Source organism: Gracilinanus agilis, chromosome 2, assembly GCF_016433145.1.
Source record: "Gracilinanus agilis isolate LMUSP501 chromosome 2, AgileGrace, whole genome shotgun sequence".
NCBI classification, from domain to species: Eukaryota; Metazoa; Chordata; class Mammalia; order Didelphimorphia; family Didelphidae; genus Gracilinanus; species Gracilinanus agilis.
This window is the reverse complement of record NC_058131.1, coordinates 519,432,526-519,456,603: the sequence shown is the minus strand read 5'-3', so window position 1 is coordinate 519,456,603 and position 24,078 is coordinate 519,432,526. Positions and strand designations below refer to the sequence as shown.

General features: G+C 35.4%; 1 protein-coding gene across 1 annotated transcript in view; it reads right to left on the bottom strand.

Moving 5' to 3' along the window:
* NUBPL (nucleotide binding protein like) overlaps window positions 1-24,078 on the bottom strand; it is a 358,007-nt gene that overhangs the window by 57,677 nt on the left and 276,252 nt on the right. Inside the window, 1 exon segment of the mRNA XM_044660005.1 lies at window positions 13,214-13,299. Within this exon segment, the coding sequence (XP_044515940.1) occupies window positions 13,214-13,299 (86 nt within the window).

Below are 24,078 nucleotides of genomic sequence, written 5' to 3'. Positions count from 1 at the left end.
CATACCTCAAAAATGTAGCAAGTCAGCAGGTTGGATAACAATGTAGCATTTTGCCATGGTGGCAGGGATAAATCTTGCCATTTGGGGGGACCTTTATTACAATTCATCCTTTAGAAGAGAGTTAGTATCAACAACAGGGAATCTCCAAGATCAATGATGACTATTACTGTCTTCAAGTACAGGAAGCAAAGTCATAAAGAAGACTGAATAGATGTTCACCATCTCCATGAAGAAAAGGGCAGAAATAAACCTAAATTTGTAAGCAATGGGGATTTAGGCAGGCAAAAGAAAGAACTTCCCAGACTCTATGATTGTTGCTATCCAAGGGTAGCAGCCAAGAAAAGACAGTGGAATATTTGTCTCTTATGAGATTTGGCAACATAATAAACCTGTGTGAATGGAACTAGAAGGCAGTGCAGTGCAGTGGGAAGAGTTTAGGTTTCAGGGTGGGATGATGTGCTTTTAAATTACTAGCTCAGCTACTTGTGTGACTTCTTTGGGTCTCATTTGTAATGAAAAAAGTCAGACTGATATCCCTTCTCATTCTGAATCTTAAGAAAAGGTTGGGCAAAACGTATTCACTTAGGAGGCAAAGGGTTAGCAGTTCTCAGACTTTTGGGTCTCAAAAGTGGCCCAGAGTCGGGAAGAATTAAATTCAAATATGACCTCAACCATTTATTTGCTTTGTGACTCTGGGAAATTAACTTAATTTTTTCTTGACTCAGTTTCCAAGACAATAACAGCCCCTACCTTAAAGGGTTACTATGAGGATTAAATGAGATAGTAATTATAAAGCACTCAACACAGTGGCAGCACATAATAGGTACCATATAAATTATACAAATGCTTCTTTTGTCTTCCTTTTACACACTTAATGAGGGGCCCTGCCTGCCACCAAACGCCTTTGTTTATGTGAGTTACATCTTTTAAGGAAGTAGTTAGATGGCACAACAGGATGCTGGATGAATACAGGAAGAAGTCCTGGGTTCAAATTCTGCCTCACCAGTTAATATAACCCTGGGCAAGACATGTAAGCTAGGCTTCAGTTTCCTCATCTGTAAAATGGAGAGACAAAAACAGCAGTTTCCCAGGATTCTTGTGAGGACCAAATGATATATTTGTAAAGCAGTTAGCAAACCTTAAAGCATTCTATAGATGCTAGTCAGTCATTAAATACTAGCTATTTTACCTGTTGAAATTTATCACATTAGAAATGTAAACATCTTAGTATTTACTATTATGAAAATAGTTTGAGAGACCCCCCTCTAAGGGTCTCTGAACCATACTTTGAGAATTGGTCAAAGGGTTTGTCTAAATGGCTTTTGATGGTCCCTACTTATGATCCCATGAAAACAGTTTGCTTTCAGTAAATAATGAAACAATTCCAAATCCCCAGGAACCTTTTATTTAAATGTGAAAATATTTCATCACTTATTGAAGTAGATTTTAAAAATCTAAGTATTTAGGTTTATAAGTTGGGATCCTTTAAGTTAGTAATTTGTCTATTTCAGTGTAAATGCTCTGGTAACCTGAAAGAATTAATGAAATGCCCAAGGGTATTTAATTTTTCAACAAGGCATAATTCCTGCATTGGGAGAATCTCGAACCTTTATTTTAAAGAAAAATCTCAGTGAACAAGAGGCTGTAGAACATATGCAAGCTATAAAAAACATTAGAAGAGGGCTGAATCTATGAATATACTTCTGTGATCTCATAATAATAATAATAGTAGCTAGCATCTATAAGTCCTTCAAACTTTACAAAGTACTTAGCATCCTTCATATCCTTTGATCTTGACAACAACACTGTGAAGCAGGTGTTTTTCTTTTTACAGAGGCTCCACTTTACAGATAAAGAAACCCAAACTGAGAGAGATTAAACAACTTGCCCAATGAGAAAGACCTAGGTTCAACGTTGAACCTAGGTCTCTCTCCTTCCCATGCCCTCCACAATACTACCCTGACTCTCATCAATCTCATCAAGGTGGGCAGACAGGTATGAATCACAGTTAATGCATGCCTTCTCATTCTGTACCAACGTAATGATTCTTACTCCTGTATTCCTATAGATCCTCCAAAGATGTCCGATGAGCACTGAATTTTGTCAAAGGAATGAATGAATATTTGTTGCACTCAGACAATCTAATCACCACCCTTGGCTCATAAAGGAGAAAGAACCATTAGAGTCATACAATCTTACAGTTGAGAAGGTTCCTTGGAATAATTTAAGAGAACATGAGACTTGGGAGTCAGAAGACAAGGGTCCATCCAGTTCTGCTACTTATTAGCCTGGGCTTTCATTTAACTTTTAACCCTTAGTTTTTTCTTTAAAATAGTGATAATAATAATCCCTGACCCACCTTACCATTGTGAAGATCAAGTGGTATCACTCACCTTAACAATGCAAGGAGTTTTAGTAGGTGGTAGGGAGGAGACAGGGCAGCAACATCCTAAATGGCTAGAGTGAGACAGAAACACCGAGGAACTAAAGCAGGCTTTCAAATAAACCCCTTCCCAATTCTGCCTCAGGTCTGCCTTGTTGCAGGTACATATAATAAAAGGTAATAAGAAAAAGACAAATAATGAATCTAACAGACATAGTACTTTAAGGCTGAAAAATCAAGGATGACTTACTCCACATAAAATTTATCCATCAGCTATTAATAAGTAGACTGATCAAAGATTTGTCATGGATTAAGCCTTTCAGACAAGGGCTGAAGAATTCAGTAGTTCTTCCCTTCTCCTTCCTCAATAATTTGCCCAAATGAAGCAGCTCTGATCTGAGCATTAAGCAATCATTTAAATTAAATTTATATTGTACTTGTAGATATCACCAAAATCTGCACATAGCAATGAATCCTAATGACATCACTGTTTCCATAGTAACTAATGCACTTTAAAAAAAGGGGGAAGAAAAGAGCAAGATGTAGGAAAATCTTACAAATTAGGTGGCATAAACAAAGCACAACTGCTTTATTTTGCATTTACAGAGGACTTTCTAATTTCAAAATACTAAACCATTAGATTCATAGAATCTTTTTTTTTAACCCTTGTCTTCTGTTCTGGTATCAATTCTAAGAAGAGTGGCAAGAGCTAGGCAATCAGGGTTCAGTGACATACTCAGGATCACACAGCTAGAAAGTGTCTAAGGCCAGATTTGAATCCAGGCCCTCCAAACTCCAGACTTTATGCTCTATCCATTGTGCTACATAGCTGTCCCTAGATTCACAGAATCTTGAGAATTAAAAGGCTCCTCAAGATAATTTAACACAGAGCACTAGAATTGGAATCAGAAGAACAAGGTTCAAGTTCATCTCTGCTACTTATTAGTTTTAGCTTTCATTTAACTTTTAACCCTTAATTTCTTCTTTCAAAGGGAGATTCCTGAACTATTTTACCTATTATCAAGTGATATCACAGGTGTAAGGCTAAAAGGGAGGTTAGGTTCAATCTGGTTCAACTCCCTTATTTTATATGTTAGGAAACAGTCTCAGAAAGATTAAGTAACTTATGTAACAATTGAATAAGCTGACTCAAATCCAATTGGAAGACCCATGGATTTAAAATTAAGAGTTAGATTTGAATCCAACTCTGCTACAAAAGTGATCTTGGCCAAATCACATTTAGCCTTTAACTAAATAATTCCTATGACATGGAGCTTCATATTCCCCATTTTTGGATAGTACCTGTTAGAACATTACATTTCATATTGAGCCCAAATCTGCTTCTTTATTAATTTATATCCAGATGGTCCTACTTCTTCTGTCTAGATCTACATATCATGTGTAAGATCTTTTGAGAGTATTAATTTTGTTATTTTTCACTATGGCATTCAAGTTCCTTCATAAACTGACTCTAAGAAAGCATGTATAGGAGAACACTTGTTAACTCTGCGGTAAGACAACATATTTAAATCTGTGCTTTGATATTTACTACTTTTCTGACTTTGGCAAATTATTTAACCTCCCCGAGTCTCAGTTCCCTCATTTTTAAAATCAATAAAGAGAACTATATGGTTCTGAGGCCCTTCCCAGCTGTAGATCTATGATTCTACAGCCTTATCACTCATTTTTGTCATCTTTGCTACTCTCTATGCCTTTCTTTGCTCATATTTTTTTAATATTAGAATATTGTTTGCCTCAATTTCTTTTTAAAAAAATTTTTAAAATGTATTTATATATGCATATATACTTCCTAATTACATGGAAAATTTTAACTTTTTTTTGAAATTTTGAGTTCAAAATTCTCTCTCAAAGATTTTTTCCATTCGTTGAGAAGACAAGCAATATGCTATTGATTATATGTGTTGTCACACAAAACGTATTTTCTTATTAGTCATGATGCAAAAGGAAACACACATACATACAAAAAACAAAGAAAAATATGGGAAGTTTAAAAAGTATGCTTTAATCTGCACTTCAGTTTCCTCAGTGGAGGTGGATAGTATTTTTCCTTATAGGTCTTTTAGAATTGTCTGGGATCATTGTCTTAATCAGAATAGCTAAGTCTTTCACAGTTTATTGTTCTTATAATATTGCTATTGCCATGTACAATGTTAGACTGGTTCTACTTACTTCACTGCATAAGTTCACATAAGTCTTCCCAGGCTTTTCTGAAATGGTCCAGCTCATCATTTTATACCCAGGAGGATTCCATCACAATCATATACCATGACTTGTTCAGCCATTCCCAATTGATGGGCATTGGCTTAATTTCCAGTTCTTTGCACTACAAAAAGACTTCCTAATAGACTTTTGTACAAATAGATCTTTTCTCTTTTCTTTGATCTCTTTGTGAAACTGACCTAGTAGTACAATTGTTGGGTCAAGTTCCAAATTGTTATGCAAAATGGCTGGACTAGTTCATAACTCTACCAATACTCTACCAATAATACCATGAATGTTCCAATTTTCCACATCCCCTTCAGCATTTGTTATTTCCTTTTTCTGTCATTTGCCAATCAGAGGTGTATCTCAAAGTTACTTTACCTTGCATTCCTCTAATCAATAGTGATTTAGAACTTTTTTTCACATGTCTATGAAATTTTAATTTTTTTTCTCCTGAAAACTAACTGTTCATATTCTTTGACCATGTATCAAGTGAGGAATGGGTTTTATTTGTACAAATTTAGTTCAGCTCCCAATAAATTTGAGAATTGAGGCATTTATTGGAGAAATTTGCTGTGAAATTTTCTCCCCAGTTTTCCATTTTCCTTTTAATTTTGGCTGTATTTGTTTTATTTGTGCAAACATTTTTAATTTCATGTAATTGAAATTATTAATTTTACTTCCTGTGACCTTTATCTCTTGATTGGTCATAAACTCATCTATTATCCATAGATCTTACAGGTACATTTTTCTCCCATAATTTACTTATATCATCCTTTAAATCTAAATCATTTATCCATTTTGAGCTTACCTTGGTTAAAAAGTGTGAGATGTTGGTCTATGCCTACTTTCTGCCAAACTACTTTCCAGTTTTCCCAGCAATTTTTGTCAAATGGTGAGTACCCATCCCCAAAGCTTAGATCTTTGGGTTTATCAAACACTAGACTACAATAAATTTACGATAAATAATTTACTACTACGTATTATGTACCTAATCTATTCCACTGAACCATCACTCTATTTCTTAGCCAGTACCAAATTGCTTTCATGAATACTACTTTGTAATATACTTTAAAATCTAATATTGCTAGGTTGCCTTCCTTCAGATTTTGTCCATTGATTGTCTTGATATCCTTAACCATTTGTTTTTCCAGATGAATTTTGTCATTTTTTCTAGCTCTATAAAATAATTCTTTGATGTTTTGATTGGTACAATTGGTACAATTTGATTAGGTACAATTATAATTTTTATTATAATGGCTTGGCCTACCTCTAAGTAATTAATATTTATTTCTCCAATTGTTTAGACCTCTCTTTGTGTGAAATGCTTTGTAATTGTGTTCATACAGTCCCTCTGAGATTGTTGTGGTAGGTAACCTCCCAAGTATTTTATACTGTCTATAGATATTTTAAATGGAATTTCTTTATCTCTTGCTGCTGAAATTTGTGGATAATACATAGAAATGTGGATGATTTATTTTCTACCCTACAACTTGGCAAAAGTTGTCTATTTCAACTCCCCTGAGCCTAGAAACAATACTGTTCCTCAAGCTAACACTGGATGCAGGATCAGACACTGTTCATCTATAACCTCTTCTGGGTCAGAGTTCAAGGACAGAGAGGAACACTCTCAGTTAAGAGGGAGTAGGAACCTTGAGGAGCAGTATCACTTCCAATCCCAAGTGACCTTGAGGAACAGTATTGTTTCCAGGCCCAGATTTCCTTCCCATTTCTGGCTTGAGAGCTCTCAAAGTTGCTGTTACTACTGTCACCACTGTCCAGTCTCATCACTGGTGTTGCAACATCCATGGAGGCTCTGGACCAGCCTCTGACTTCATGTAGCAGAAGGTTCCTTCCAACCTTCAAAATTGTTTTGAGCTGGATGAATGTCTCATCCTGACATTGTGTTGGCTCTGCTGCTTCAAATTTCAATTTGAGTCATTATTTAGATGTTTAGAAGAGAATGTTTGGAGAGCTCAACTGAATCCTTTTGGCTCTGCCTCTTCACCTCTGTTTCTACCTGTCAAAATTCTATCCAATCTTCAAGGTCCAACTCAAATAAAAGCCTCTTATAAAGCCATCTTTGATATTGGTTTGTATTTCTTTAGTAGCACTTTCCCATAATGAAAGGCAAGCTCCTTGAGAGGAGAGATTGCTTATCATTTTCTCTATGTATCTCTAGAGCCTACCATAGTTCCTTGCTCAAAGGATCATAGTATCATAAATTTAGAAGTAGAAAAGACTTAAAGGTTGTCATCATAAACAAAGTAGAGGAGCAGGGAAAATAATACCAGTCAGAGTTATGGATAAAGGAAAAGTTCATAACCAAACAAAGCATTATGATCACAGAAGGTAAAATGGATAATTTGATTAAAATTAATTTAAATTATAACTTTAGAAATTATGAATTACAAATATTTATACTTTATATAAATATTTTAATTATAAAATTAAAATATAATTGCACAAACAAAACCAATCCAACTAAAATTAGAAGGGAAGTAGGTAAATGGGGGTAAATTATAGTAGTAAGTTACTCTGATAAAAGTTTCATTTTCAAGAATCATAGAGTAGAAAGCTAGGTGGCTCAGTGGATTGAAATTCAGGTCTAGAGATAGGAGTTCCTGGGTTCAAATATGACCTCAGATACTTTCTAGCTGTGTGACCCTGAGTAAGTCCTAGCCTTTACTGCTTTTTTGCCTTGGAATCAATACACAGTATTGATTCTAAGATGTAATTTAAGGGTTAAAAAAAGAAATGGAAGGGATCTTAGAGGTCATTAAGAACAATCTCCTTATTTTAATGGATGAGGAAACTGAAGCCCAGAGAGATTAAATAAATGACCAAAGTCACACAGGTAAGAGGCACAGCTAGATCTCTACCCCCGTTTCTCTGATGATAAATCTTGCATTCTTTCCCCTGTACTGGATGCTTTCCACAGTAGATGCTTAATCTTTTTTGGATGGATTACCACATTCTACATTGTATTATATTTATCTGGATTTATGCTTTATTTTTCCCAAATATATCATAAGCTCCTAGAGGGTATGAACTATGTCTTATTCATCTTTGTTTCTCCCAAAACATTGTTAGTGTTTGAAAACTTGTGTTGTACTTTCTCTGTTTTTGTAAGTTTGACAGCAGGTCTCTATAAATAGCTTGAATTGAACTGGCACCAAAGTTTATGGATTAGGATTCATGACTCCTTAGAAGAAATAGAAAAGACCTGGGCAACCTGAGGTCAATGGTTTCAGAAGGACCTGAGAAGATATGTAATGGTTTGATAGGAAAGCATATTTCTTACATGTGCAGAGTACTTATTTTATAATCTACAGTAAGCTTGATATTAGGAAACTGGATTAATTTCAGGCCAGATTTTCAATTAACCATTCCTCTTTTGTATGATTTAATACAAAGGAAACCTGCCTTCAACAAATCCTTGTCACTCTCTTTAAAATCCTTCAGGTACCAACTGCTGACCAACTACCACTTTCAGGGCAGACAAGCCAGCCTAAATGAAGTAGGATAGTACTCATAGAGAGAAATGGGAGGCATCATGTGCCAGGTAGGTAAAAAAATCATCGCCATCTCCTCCAAAACTAACTTCATTTTGTTTGGTTCTTTCCATTTTGTAACTGTCTTCCATTTTATGAGCTAGATCTTGTTTTGCTGTATGTCATGTTGGGAAAATTGAGATGTTGATATAATTCTGGGAAATTGGGGTAGTAGGTGCTGACCACAAGGTGTGGCATGCTCTTTTAATAACCACAGGATATTTTTGAAATAACCACAAGATTTGTAAAACTCTGGCCAATCAAAAAGAGAGCACCTATGTTACTCAAGATTGTGGAAGATGATTGGTTCCTTATCATTGATTTTAAGAAAGCTCTGTTCATTGCCAAATGGTGTCCTTTTACTACTGAGGGAGGTCTTGGACCACAGATTGGCAATTGCTAGCCTTGTTAATAAATTGATTTGCTCAGAAATTTGAACCTTTATTTCCTTAGTTTCTATTGTGAGAGTAGCTAAAGCAACTGAAGGCATAGAAGAAAAAAAGTTCTTGCTAGTAAAGTGGCCAGAGTGGCATTGTCAAATGCTTCAACATCTGAAACTGATATCCATAACTTATTGTCAATGAGAATAGGAATAAAGAAGATGGTTCTTTGCCATAGTACTCTAAGGATGACGAGGCCTTTCCCTCTGACAGCTAAAGTCTCCTAGATGTACTACTGTCACTTCCACCAGAATGTGAACATCTTGAGGACAGGGACTTGTTCAACTTTTGTATCCCCAGTGCTTTGTGTGTGTGACCCTTAGCAACACTTAACCCTGTTTGCCTCAGTTTCCTCATCTGTAAAATGAGCCAGAGAAGGAAATGGCAAACTACTTCCAGTATATTTGCCAAGAAAATCCCAAATGGGGTCACAGAGAGTTGGACTCAACTGAAAGAACTGAACAACAATAAATTGCACATAGGAAGCACTTAAACGTTAACTCACTCTCTCATTCATAGTTAGAATGAGGACTACTGAATCCAAGATATTCCTCATGGTCTGTGCATTTGTCATCTCTCCTTTCCTTCATATCCTTCACCTATATCTCAACCTACCTACCCTTCTTTTTTCCTGTGATTTTGCAAATTGCTGATAATGAATTGCTCCTGGGTCCTGTTAATCATTCCACACTTTCAAGTACTAAAAAAAAACTGTCAGGAGTACTGTATAAATAATATCAAGGTGCTGAAATACTTGATTCCCTCCTAACTGTCCTCTGGTGTGAAATAGTTGGAAATCAATGGCAAAGATAGAGATCATATAAAAGACAGAGAGAGACAGAATATACAGTTAATAAAGCTACAAATTCAGTCTTCTCCTAAAAAAAGGAGAGCAGCAAATGACTCTGTAGCAACCTCTGCTTTTTCCATGTTTTTCTCTGCAGAATCCTTCAAAATACTCATTCTTAAATGAAGCCAGTTTTGCATTGTAGGCCCCTCTCTACAGATAATTTCACAGGTCTACTAGAAATCAAATGGGGCACAATCCAATTCTCTAAATACTTTCCCCCTTAATGGTTACAAAATCTCCCAAAATGTCAGTTTCTGCATTTGGATGCCATAAAATTCACATGTTGAAAATTCCTATTCACAGAAGGATCATGACCAGGTTCAATGAACCCATTAGTGCCATTAATTCTCACTTTAAATTAGTAGAAGGAAAAAAATACTGCTAAGTGAGCATAAGTTCAGCTAGCCATCTTTGCTTTTTTTTTTTAAAACCATATTAGCACAATGTCTTTTGCTTAACAGAAAGGATTTTTTCTCCTTTGTCTTATTATCCTTAGCACCTAGTATGGTACCTAGCTCTTAGTATGCACTTAATAAATCTTTTTTTGATTAACTGATATTGATTTCAAGTAGCAAGAACTGGAGACATATTTGATGAATTCAACTTAAATTCAAAGTTCTAGAAACAAGGTTTTTTTTTTGGTTTTGCTTTGTTTTATTGGGTTTTTTTTTTTAATAAGTCTCATGAGTGTCTTCTATTAGTTACATTAGTTTAAGTCATGGGTAAGATACAGCTAGCACTACCACAAACCCTGTCACAATATCTGACACTTTCATTGAAAAGGCAAGCATTTTCCTGGTTTTACAACTTGTCCCATAGCTACACTTACCAAAAAAAAAGATAGGTTTTTCCCTAAAGGCCATAAATTGTACCTATCTTTGTCCATCAAATATAAACTGCTCTCTTTGGCTTTTAAAGCCCTTCATAACTTGGCCTCTTCCTATCTCTCCAGTCTTCTTACAATATTAGTCCCCTCAATATATCCTACAAATAATACAGTGACACATATATCCGTTACTTGAATTCAGCATTCTATCTCTTGATTCTGGGCATTTTCATTGTCTGTCCCCATGATTGGAACTCTTTCCTCATCTCAACTCCTCCTGGTTTCCTTGGATTCCTTCAAATCTTACCTAAAGTCCCACATTCTGCAAGAAGCCTCCCTCATTCCTCTTTTAATCTTAGTTCCTTCCCTCTGAGATTATCTCTAATTTATCTCGTATATATATTTTTTCACACATAGTCTTTTGCAGGTTGTCTCCCCAGTTATGCTCCTTTGAGGGAAGGGACTAAGTAATCTTGGATTTTGGTGGTGAGAAAACACAACAGCTTTTTTTCTCACCTTCCAATCTTTTCAGGAGAGCATTTCTATGCTTTCTCTTACCATGATTTTGAGGCCCTGATTCTCTCTACTATCTGGGAGAGAATATTCAGAGCCTCATCAAGAGGTGAAATCCTAGACAAGCTGTCAAAGCATTTTTCAGTTTCTTTGTCAAACTCATGTTTCTCTTCAAATGAGGCAAATACACAAGAAGCAATGTTGGTCATGAGTGCATCCAATGCTATATTTGGATTCATAAAGCTTGGATGAGAATCTCTACTTTAATTAACTCTTTCACTGTAAGAATGTCACAATCCCTCTGTGCACTTGTTTCATCATTGTGAGGGGATAATATTTGTATATTACCAACCTCACAGGGATGTTAGGGTCAAATGAAATAATGTATATAAAGAACTTTGCTAAATGTGAAATTTATATAAATATGAATTATTATTCCTAATATAATCCATAGACTGTAGCAAAATGCCTTGCATGTGGTAAACACTTAGCATGTACTTGTTGAAAGACTGATTGGTTTATAGTAAGACAAAATTTTTTTGTAAATTTTTAAGCTATGGTTCCCCCTGGAGGTCTGGATCACTATTTCAAATACAGACAGAGGGGAGGAAGAAAGGGAAGGTACCAGAGAACCCAAAAACATGAGAAGTGAAGGCGGGGATAGGGAGAATTGTGGAGAAGGGCAAAAATGGTCTTGAATCACCTCATCAGGAATAAAGGTATAAAAAAAAATAAAAGACTTCAGCCTTGGGTTATTTGGTTCTAAAAAGGAATACCAGACTATTATGGGTGTAAAAGGGCCAGATCCCCCAAAATCAAACCAGATGGAAATATAAGAGGCTAGTGTATCAGGGGAAGAGTCCTATCTTATCAGAATTACAACAAAGAATGGAAGGGGGAAAATTGGATAGCTCTGAACGGCATCTCTGATTTTCTTTCAGATAGACAGACAGACAGATAGATAGATAGATAGACTGACAGATAGATAGAGATCTGCGTTTTAAACTGAGAACAATTAGAATTCTTTCCATCAATCTGTCCCATATGGTCATAAATCTCAATTACAATGTTATACAATATGCTGTCTAATACATTATACAACAAAGTTATATAATGCTTCCTTGAGAATTATTATAATTTGAGACACAGTGATAGAAGGAATTCATATACATGCATATATGTTTATTTATATATCTACACACATAGATCTTCTTTATTGAAATTTATCATCATTGGGTAATATATAAATATATGTGTGTATAAATGTATATATCCCTATTTATATGTATATATATATGTGCACTTATATAAACACATTTATGTCTGAATATGAATGTCTCCAAGGTTGAATGAATTTGAGGTTTTGAGGTCTAATCTAAACACAGACTAAATATATTTGATTGAAATAACCCACCTCTCAGTACCAGAGAGTTCATCAGTAATACCTAAATCCATGGGTTAAACAGGTGTACGCAGAAGTTCAAAAATAATATTAAAACAATTGCAGAACACAAGAGTTATTCAGTTTACAGTTTCCATAGGAGAGATCATAATATAGTAAGTACAGAGGAAGAAGATGGTGATTATAAAACATATATGTATTGTTAAGATGTGCTAAAGAATAAAGGTGAGCATTAACTTTACAAATATTCTTCAATATAGTCACTGTGTCCCTTTAATCATTTAAGCCAAAGGAAGAAAAGTTCTTTTTTTCTTACCTGCTTTATTATTAGCTAGTCTGTTTTAATCCACTGATCTCAGTACTCACTAATTTCATTTTCATAATGCTTCTTTACACAGTACTAAATTAAAACCAGGATCATATTTTTCAACTAAGGACATCTAGATACTAAAAAGAAGTCCTCTGTATATCACCATGCCTCCAAGAACCTGATCATCCCAAAATATCAGTCCACTGTAGAACTCATACCTCATTAGGGTGTGAGTTAACCTGATGTTATGCATATCCAAGAATAGGTATAGATCCTAGGTGCCCCTCTTTCTCTCTGACTAGAGAGGGTAGAAGGTGGAAAGCTGAGAGTTCCTCCCAAATCCTCCACTTAAGGTCATCAGGCCAGTCATCTCTTCATTCTCCATCTGGCCATATTCTTCTGTTCTTCACGAAACCATACTAGGGACCCTTCTCTTGCCTCCTTTTCAGCTTTCTTTTACGTGCTGTCTTCCCTCTTTAGGCTCTGAGCTCCCTGAGGGCAGAAACTGTCTTAGTATAGTCCCAGCACTTAATATAGAGCCTGGAAAACAGTAAGTACTAAACTAAATATTTACTGATTGCCTGAAATTTATGCATTACATTTTAGGGTTTCAAAAAATATCATCTACTTCCCCAGTTAGATTTTAATTTAAATTGAATAGATTTAATGACTTAATTGAGTAATAAAGTATTAATTCTTAGTAAATTCTTACAGGAACATGGACTTTCCGAAACATCTCAGCTCCTTTGTGGGCATCCATCAGTGCAATATCTTGTGGAGTAGAGACAATCACAGCTCCTGATAAAAAAAAGATAAAAACAACAACAAATTGATGTTAATTTATGTTGAAATGATTAATGTCCAAAGCATGAACTTATGCAAAGGGATCATTTCACACTAAGGTACTTCATCTTAAAAAACGAAAAAGGGGGAAATGTTAGCTGCTCTAAATCAAGTCTTTCCTCCCAAATTTTGCTCATGTGCATTTCTGCCCTTGCACAACTACAGCACAATTTTAAATCCAGGTGGATTATTATTCTCATTTTCTACTCTTAGATTTTTCTAGCAACTCACTTTTCTTTTTCCTTTATCAGATTTAAACACATCATACCTGCTCTTTAACTCTTTTCCATGTGTAATCAATTCTAGGCTCTGTGTGGAATTTTTAAATATCATCAAGCCACCACTGGATATTCAAACAGGACAAGACTCTTTTTTTATGTCTCTTCATAACTGTCTGAAATTCCATCTTTCCATGAAGTTTTTTCCCATGTAAGTAGCAATAAGATGAAACTGTCCAACTAGTCTTCTAATATAACCTGGATTATATCTCCTAAAATTGTACTGAATAGTTACATAAAATAAAAACTAACCTTATAATTTTATTCCTTATTTACCATCATTTAGTCTCTGCTACTCATGTATTTTGTTGTTTGTCTGTCCTGGTTTAGAATGCCGGAGTAGGATACAGAAGACTTGGGTTTAAATCCAACTGGTTATGTGTGAGTTTGAGCAAGTCGCTTGAGCATTCCAAGCTTGAGATTCATTCATCTTCAAGTGTGCAGGGTAGAATAAATGTTCAAAAATGATCCTTCCAGATCTATGAGTGTATGGTCTCATCTTTGATTCTTTCAAATAAAACTTAGAGCACCACTACTCATATAGCTGTTGCAGTAACACTTATTGAAATATTCTTCAAGGAACTTCCTACTTGCCTTTCTTCTACCCCCCTCATCTGGCTATACTCCACAATCTTCTGCTTTGTTACACATTTTTGTTTTCCCCACGTATACCCTGCCTTAATGCGTGTTTAGGGAAGGGATAAGGATTTACATGGTGCTTATCTACTATTGCCTGGTTCTTTACTAAGCATTTTCTACCAGTGATCTCATTAGATCCTCATTAGACAAGCCAGTCAGAAAGGTGCTATTATTATTCCCATTTTACAGTTTATAAAACTGAAGCAAACAAAGGTTAAATGATTTGCTCAAGGTCACATAGCCAGTAAATGTCTGATATCATATTTGAACTATGGTCTTCCTGACTTCAGGACTACAGTTCTAACTGTGCTATTTTTCTTTGTATTATATCTATTTACATAGTCTTTTACTTAGATCATGTTCTAGATCCTAAGGGAAGGAACAATGTAGTATGATTTCAGTAACTGAATTCTGGTCCTTAAGTATATTGCTGATTTGCAGTGTTATCTTGGATAAATCATTAAACTCTTGATTTCAGTTCTATTAGCCATAACTTGAATTCACTACACTTACAGATAGAAGGAATCTTATAAGATTTTCTTGCCCAGCAAGCTTATGCTTATGCAGTAGGTTAGCTTCTTAGCATCTTAGAGTTATGCTGCAGAGTGTGGTTATCTTCTCTGCTTGCTACTGCCTCTCCTCAGTTTCCCCAAACAGTAACTGCTTTACCCTCTTGTTGCTAACTTACCCCTTTGTATACAGAGGAAATTCAGTTATAAAACTGTGGCTTAGCCTACTTCTCTCTTCCAACCCATTGTTCTTTCCATTATCATAATACTAAAAATAGCACATATTTCTAGAGTACTTTAAGATTTACAAAGCCCTTTCTACACCACAGCTTTGTGAAGTAGCTAGTATAAGTATTACTATCTTTATTTTACATAAGGAGACCAAGGTTCAGAGAAGTAAATTGCCAAGAGTCATATAGGCAGGTGAGAAGTGGTAGCGAACATTTATATATCATTTTAGATTTGCAAAACCCTTTACATTTTTCATCTCATTTGGTCCCCGCAACAACCCTGTAAGTAGATGCTGTTTTTATCCCCATTTTGTAGCTGTGGAAACAAAGGCACAGAGAAGTTAACTGATTTGACAAGCATTACACAACAAGTGTCAGACAGGATTAAATTCAATTCTCCTACTGCAAGTTCTTTTTTTTTTTTTTTTTTTTTGGTTTGTAATCTAATTCTATTTTTATTTTATTTTTTAAAGTTTTTTATTTAGGATATTTTTCCATGGTTACATGATTCATGATCCTCCTCCCACCCTTGCTCTCTATTCCCGCCTTCCAAAGCTGACAAGCAATTCCACTGGGTTATTATACATGTATCATTGTTCAAAACCTATTCCTATGTTATTCATATTTGCAGTAGAATGATCTTTTAACATCAAAACCCTAATCACACCTCCCTATTGCCCTATGTGATCAATCATATATTTTTCTAATGCATTTCTGTTTCCACAGTTCTTTCTCTGGATGTGGATAGTGTTCTTTCTCACAAGTTCCTCTGAATTGTCCTGGGTCACTGCATTGCTCCTAGTACAGAAGTCCATTACATTCTATTTTACCCAGTGTATTGGTCTCTGTGTACAATGTTCTTCTGGCTCTGCTCCTTTCACTCTGCATCAATTCCTAGAGGTCATTCCAGTTCACATGGAATTCCTCCAGTTCATTATTCCTTTGAGCACAATAGTATTCCATCACCGTCACATGCCACAATTTGTTCAGCCATTCTCCAATTGAAGGACATACCTTCATTTTCCAATTTTTTGCCACCACAAAGAGCACGACTATAAACATTTTTGTACAAGTCTTTTCCCCTATGATCTCTTTGGGGTATAAACGCAGCAGTGGTATGGCTGGGTCAAAAGGTAGACAGTCTTTTAAAGTCCTTTGGGCATAGTTCCAAATTGCCATCCAGAATGGTTGTATCAATCCTTTCACTCTATACCAATTCCTGGAGGTCGTTCCAGTTCACATGGAATTCTTCCAGTTCCTTTCAGCACAATAATATTCCATCAACATCAGATACACAATTTGTTCAGCCATTCCCCAATTGAAGGGCATCCTCTCATTTTCCAATTTTTTGCCACCACAAAGAAAGCGGCTATAAATATTTTTATATAAGTCTTTTTCCTTATTATCTCTTTGGGGTACAAACCCAGCAGTGGTTTGGCTAGATCAAAGGGCAGGCAGTCTTTTAAAGCCATTTGTGCATAATTCCAAATTGCCCTCTAGAATGGTTGTACCAATTCACATCTCTACCAGCAGTGTATTAGTGTCCCAATTTTGCTACTGCCTCTAAATTCAATGCTCTTCCCAGTGTGCTCTGTGGCCACCATTTAACTAACACTGCTTTTGACAAATTCTACTATTCTACCTGTCTTTTTTTTTTTTAAACCCTTGTACTTCGGTGTATTGTCTCATAGGTGGAAGATTGGTAAGGGTGGGCAATGGGGGTCAAGTGACTTGCCTAGGGTCACACAGCTGGGAAGTGGCTGAGGCCGGGTTTGAACCTAGGACCTCCTGTCTCTAGACCTGACTCTCACTCCACTGAGCTACCCAGCTGCCCCTACTACCTGTCTTTTTTGTATTAAATCAGATCACGGATCTGCAAATGAAAAATAATATAAAAGGGTATTATTATTATTATCCTACAGCTTATTAATGTATCATATCAGAATGTATTTGCTTTCTAGGACCAGTACATCTAAATACTAAGAGGCTCAGCACCAATAACATAACCATTACATGATTATTATTTAATTATATTATGTAGATATAATCATATCTAATCCATGAAAAAAACATAAGTATAAAAGTTGCTTCTATTTCCACAATGATAGTGATATAAAGGCAGAAAAGGGATGGAGGGTGCTAAGAGTTCTATTTTTTTTTTAGAGTATCTACAAACATCAATAAGGCTCATAGCTGGCATTTATTTAGGGCTTTAAGGTTTACAAAATGCTTTATACATGTTAATTCATTTTCTCCTCTAACAAGCCTGTGATGTAGGTGTTGTTATTATCTCCAGTTTACAGATGATGAGGAAATGGGCAGAGATGTTAAGTGTATTGCCCAGGGTCAGACAACTACTAAGTGTCTGAGGAAGAATTAAAACATAGGCCTTCATGGCTGCAAGTCCCTTAGCTGCTTAAATACTAATTCAACTATGTAAACCTTGTCAATTGACCAATACTTGAATATATTACTGGAAGAAGTAAGTCATAATATTGTGACATTCTCTCTATAAATCAAACAAGAAGACAAGAAGAAAGTACAGATAAATAGAAGCATAGATCCCAGGTTCTCTGTGGAGAGAAAAATAGAAGAGTTGGCAGAATTGAGTTTATTGTGTAGATATATCATTGCATGAACTGTATGGTCATTTTTTATTACAATGTTTATTCTGAGCATTCACAACAAGGCTACCATGACGGTAAATGTAGTTGTTTTTTGTTTGTTTGTTTGTTTGTTTTTAAGCCCTTACCTTCTTTTTTAGAATTGATACTGAGTATCAGTTTCAAGGCAGAAAAGCAGTAAGGCCTAGGTAACTGTGGTTAAGTGATTTGCCCAGGGTCACAGAACTAGGAATTGTTGGAGGCCAAATTTGAGCTGAAGATCTCTGGTCTTTAGGCCTGGCTCTCAAGCCACAGAGCTATTTAGTACCTGCTCTGTAAATGTAGTTTTAACACCTACAGATGATGGTGAGGGAGGGAAAAAAATCTATGAAGAACATGATAAAGACACTACAAATTTAAATCATCATCTCAGTAACTTCAGTGCATAAGAGGAAATAATAAAGCACCAAAAAAATGTACTGGGAGATATGGGTCAAAATTAAGAAAGGAGGACAAGGGTTTTTTTTTTTTTAAACCCTTGTACTTCGGTGTATTGTCTCATAGGTGGAAGATTGGTAAGGGTGGGCAATGGGGGTCAAGTGACTTGCCCAGGGTCACACAGCTGGGAAGTGGCTGAGGCCGGGTTTGAACCTAGGACCTCCTGTCTCTAGGCCTGACTCTCACTCCACTGAGCTACCCAGCTGCCCCAGGGTTTTTTGATTACACAGAAGGCTCACACCAATATATCATTAGCACAGTACCGGACATACAGTAAGAATCTAATAAAATGTTTTTTCATTCAAATAATGAATTTTTCTTCCATAAGAGATTTGGGAAGTTCTAGACATGGCAACTAAATAACATAATAAAAAATGTAAATGATTATCTTAATTGACAGGAAATGACTAGCTACTAATGTAGGAGTCATTTCTAAATCAACTCTTTATACATAATCAACTCTTTACATATAATCAACTTATGAGAGCAAAGATAAAAAATTAACATCACATTAGAAGACTAAAAGTGGAAATATAGAAGGTGCAATCAAAACAGCTCTGACCTAATCTATTTAAACAAGCACTGCAAAATGAGTAGTCAGTCGATAAAGGAACAAATTATTACCATTTCTTAAGTAAGTTTAACTGATGTAAATTGATCACCACAATGAAAAAGTCAGAAGAGTATAGAAACTGCTTCACCCAGCAAGCATCTGACCTCTTTTCCAAATAAAAAGATGTCCCATTCAAGGGTAACACTAGTTTAAAACATAGATTTTTTTTTTATCTTACAGGCAGACAAGAAGTTTGGAATATTGTGAGCAGCATCAATAATAAAATGGCGAAAAGTAGTGGAGGAAAAAACAAGTCAGGAATTTTGGTGAGAAAACCAAGTAAGCCAAATTATACCAAAAGGCAAAGATGAGGAGGGAAAGCACTCCAAGAATGGTAAAAGGCTAATTCAAAGTCATGGAGATAGGAGATAGAGTGTCACATGTATGAGGGAAAGACTTGAGACAGAGAAACAATTTAAGATACTATTACAACAGTCTAAATGAGAAGTAATGGCAGTCTCACTTAAACTTATTTAAAGACATTTTAGAGAAAAATGACAAAATTTGTGGAATAAGAGAGAGTGAGGAGTTGATAGTGCCCTCAATAGTGACGGGAAGGACAAGAAGATTAGTGAGTTTGGGAGGAATAGTTAATGAGTTAATGGATATACTGAATGTAAGTTAAAGAGTATCCAGTTTGAAATCTCCAGCAATATGGAGTTTATGACATAGGACTGAAGCTCAAAGGCTAGGACCAGATATGTACATATGGGAGTTATCTGCATAGAGACAATAATTAAATTCATGAAATCTGATGAGGTCATCAAAAAAGAGACAGCCAAAGTTGGGAGATAGAGTTTCTTGTGTAAGTAAGAACAAAAAGACATGTCACATTGGATTATAGAGTATGTGGTGGGTAGAAGTAATAAATAAGACCAGAAAATTAGGAAGGGCTAATTTCTGAAGGGTTTTGAATGTCAGAGAATTTTATATTTTATGTTGGGGTTAATAGAGAGCTATTGGTTTTTATTGAATAGGGATTGGAAGGTGACATGGCTTTGCACTTTGAGAAGTGAATGTAGAATGGAGTGAAATAGAGAGATTTAAGGCAAAGAGACTAACCAGAAGTCTACTGCAATGGGCCAGGTATGAAGTGGTAAGGGCCTACACCAGAATGGTAGTAGTGTCAGAGCACACAAGGTAGAATATATGAGAGGTGCTACAAAGGTAGAAATGACAAGTGTTGACAAGAGATTGGATATAAGGGAAGGAGTAAGAAAGAGTAAGGATTTGAAAATGACACTTAGTTTGAAAGAATAAATGACTGGGAGGATAGTAGCATCTTGAGAGTAATAGGGAAATTAGAAAGAGTGAAGGTTTGGGGGAGAAAAAATTAGTTCATTTCTGAGTATTTTGAGTTTAAGATTTCTAAGGGACATTCAGTTTGAGATGTCCAATGGGCAATTAAGAATGTGAGACTACAGAGAAGTTAGGAGAGAGGATAAGCAGATTTTAGAACCAATCTAGAGAAGATAATTAAATCCATGAGAGCTGATGGTCACCAAATGAAAGCGTATGAAGGGAGAAGAAAAGAGAGCCCAAGATAGTGCACTGGGGGACACCTTTAATGAACAAGCATGACCTGGACAAAGAATCAGGAAAGGAGACTGAAAAGAAGCAGTATCAAGAAACCATAAAGAGTTTAGAGTGTCAAGGAAAAGAGTATCAAAGGATACAAAGAAGTCAAGAAGGTCAAGAAGGATAAGGACTAAGAAAAAGCTATGAGATTTGACAACTAAGAGTTCAATGATAACTTGGGAGATCAATTTTGGTTGAATGATGAGGCTGGAAGCAACAGAAATAACATCATATCAAAGGCCTACTGATTATTAATGTCAAGAAGGAATAAAACAGAATACATGTCTTGGCAAAGTTCTTTTCCACTGTCATGAAGAATATTTAATATGGAGACAACCTGTCAGAATTCCCCACAAATGCTTATTATGTCCCCTAAATATTCCTATTTACAGAATATAGTGCAACAATTACATCAAGCTTTGGGACAAGGTGGAGTCTCCTAAGTATGATTCCAAATAACTAAAGGAAAGCCTAAAATGTAAAAAAAAAATGTCTTTTCTGACAATATACTTAATTGAGCAGACAACTCACAGAGCTATTTTGGACAGACTGCAGATAGACACTGAGATAGACTAGAACTGAAAAGAAGGAACAAAAATGGATGAATTGTTTTGGGGATATTGCATGGTATTTATAATGATATTAAAACAAAAAAATACATCTTTATTTTTTTAAACATGCTCTAGTGGTGCTATATGGCTATGAATCATATAATATTATAATATCTGGCAAAATAAAGTTGAAGGGCATTTTTTGCTTTACATTTTTAATTTTTAAAGACATTTTTCCCCCTCAGTACATTTTTACCCAGAAATTTTTACAGAAAGATTCATGATAGATATAAGGCTAGTATATTGCCAATGAAGAATAATACATAAGGAACCACATAAAATATGCTACGTTAAGAAATATAATTATATCTGTTCTATAAGGCCACATTAGACTACAGGGTTCAATAAGCACCCCAGGAAAATAAAACACAGCTACTTGATAAATTTATGCATTACCAACCCAATTTCTAATGTTCAAAAACATTATGACAAATGTTTCTTACTTGCTGGGCATTTCATACAACTTATATGACTTCCTTTGCATTTTGAAGTGTACATCTTTCCTGTTATGGGTTCTTGACTTTTCTACTAGTGAGCTTTAATTTTTGTCATGAGCCAATAAAAATGAACTTAGTTGATTTCTTCATCAATGATGTCATTTCAGGTCTATGAATAAAGGTTTATTGGAAAACTTTTGCTCCCTCTGCTGACCACATGAAAATGTCAATAGAAACAAACCAATGTTTAGTAACACAGAAACCTATGCTCAAGAAAAAAAGGAACATACAGAAATATTAAACATCTCTTGCAAGAATTGTAAAGATTTCTCATCTCTAGGTTAAATTCTAAGCCTAAACAAATTTTACGGAAGATCTTTTAATGATGCTTTTATAAGGGATAATGGAGTTAGAGATTGTATGGAAGAAGAAAAACAATACTTGTCTGGGAACAAGAAATACTTGGATTCTAGTCCCTACCTAGTGTAAATTTGGGCAATACATTTAACTCATCAGAACTTCAAGGTTTTCATAAAAAAAAAATGAGGAAGTTGGTTTAGGCCACTTAAAATGTTGTTGAGGTCCAAAATGCTTTGATTCTAAGACTTTTTACTAATTTGTATTTGTCTTCACAAAAATTAATTTTGTAAGCAATTCTAGTGAAAGTATTTATAAGGCTAAAAACTGATAAATGCACTAAAGAACAAAGAACAAAAAATAGCTAGAACTATCAGAAACCTATATAGATATAGTTATATAGAATAACCAAAAATTTAAAGTAGAAAAGTGCCTACAAAAATATTTTAAAACTCTAATTCACAAAGAAATTTAAGCCAATCTTAGAAAAATAAAGTCAAAAATAAATATTGATCTACCCCAAAAATTTAATCAAATGTTTAAAAAGAAATTACTAATAATAATGGTAGTACCTCGATTAACATATATATTTTGTGCAAAGCCAATCAAACTAACAAAGGAATACTTTATAGAATTAGACAAAATAATGGAATTCATTTGAAGGAACAAAAGGTCTAGAATATCCAAGTAATGAAAAAAAAAAAGGAATGATGAGGGCATAGCATTACAATGGACTAGATAAACCAGCATCAGAATAAGCTGAAAATGGTAGAGTACTGTTTTAATAAATATAAGAACACAAATTACTGGAGGAAGAACTCCAAATTTGGTAAAGTACTAGAAAGAAAAGTAGAATGCAGTTTGGCAGAAATTGGGTTTAGATCAGCATCTTATACTATATCTCACAATAAGTGCCACATGGCTATATGCCTGAATATCAAAGACTGATCAAATGCTCAAAAGGATCTGTGATCTCATTAGTATAGATCACAGCCCACCTATGACTACCTTCCCTATGTGACTCTTGCCCACCAATTCCTATAAATTATAATAATGGAGGAAAAGAAGGGGCCTGCCTTGCTTTCTCTTGACATTGTAAAGATACCAATGAAACATACATCCCAACCCACTGTTATCTTTTGCTCTCAAAATATGACATCTTTTTCAATCATACATTACTTTGGTGACATTTTCTACTTTTATCTCTCTTTTTTTAACCCTTACCTTCCATCTTAAAATCAATGCTGTGCATTGTTCCAAGGCAGAAGAACAGTAAGGGCTAGTCAATGGAGGTTAAGTGACTTGCTCAGGGTCACACAGTTAGGAAGTGAGAGGGGCCAGATTTGAACACAGGAATACCTGTCTCCAGACCTGGTTCTTAATTCACTGAGCCACCTTGCTGACTCCTACTCTGTCTTTTCTTTGTAATCCCATAAAAAGTCATGCCATATAACAATTAGAAAAGAATAGAAATTTTACAATTATGAGTAGCAGAAGAATTCTTAACCAAATAAGGGCTAAAAGTGCCATAAGAAGCACAATAGGTAACTTTGATAACAAAAAAAATTGTCAAAACAAAAAAGCAGAGAGATTAAAGAAGAGAAATCTTTGACTGGGGTGGGAAGATCTTTGTATGATATAACTCTGATATAAGTCTGATATCCAGGATCAATATGAAATTGACACAAATGCATAAAACTGAAAAGCATTCCTAAATGATTAAGTAGATAAAGGATTTTCCAAAAAAATTACAAACTATAAACAACTATATGAAATATTGATCAAAATAAATAGCAAGAAAAATACAAAGTAAAACAACTCACTTTAAGCCCTAACAACTGACTAAAAAGACAAAATAGGAGTAGTCGGTGTTAAGAGAACTAAGGGAAAACAGAAATACTCTATATTGCTTTCAAAGCAGAAAACAGTTGGTAGAGCTGGGAATTGATCAAACTATTTTTTAGAAATGATTTGTAATAATGCTAGAAAAGTGACTGACTTGAATTCAGTGATCCCTCTATTGGGCACATAAATACCCCTCAAGGAGGCCAAAATTAGAAAGGTCAAATACAATTCAAAATATTAACAATGTAGGGTTCCGGGTTAAGATGGCAGCAGAGTAAGAAGCAGCTCTTAACCTCTCCTGACCGAAACACACAAAACTCCTCAAGGGGACATAAAAACAAGTCCAGACGAACGGAGGAACCCCACAACAGGGCACAGCGTGGAAGGTACGTGGAATCGAGACATCTCCAGGCTAAAAAGGGCTCTCACTCAATCGCGAGCTGAGCAACCGCCCCACCCCCACCCCCTCCACACTCACCTATAGCTCCGAACCCAGCTAAAAAGAAATAGAGCAAGTTTGGGGCACCCATCGAGTC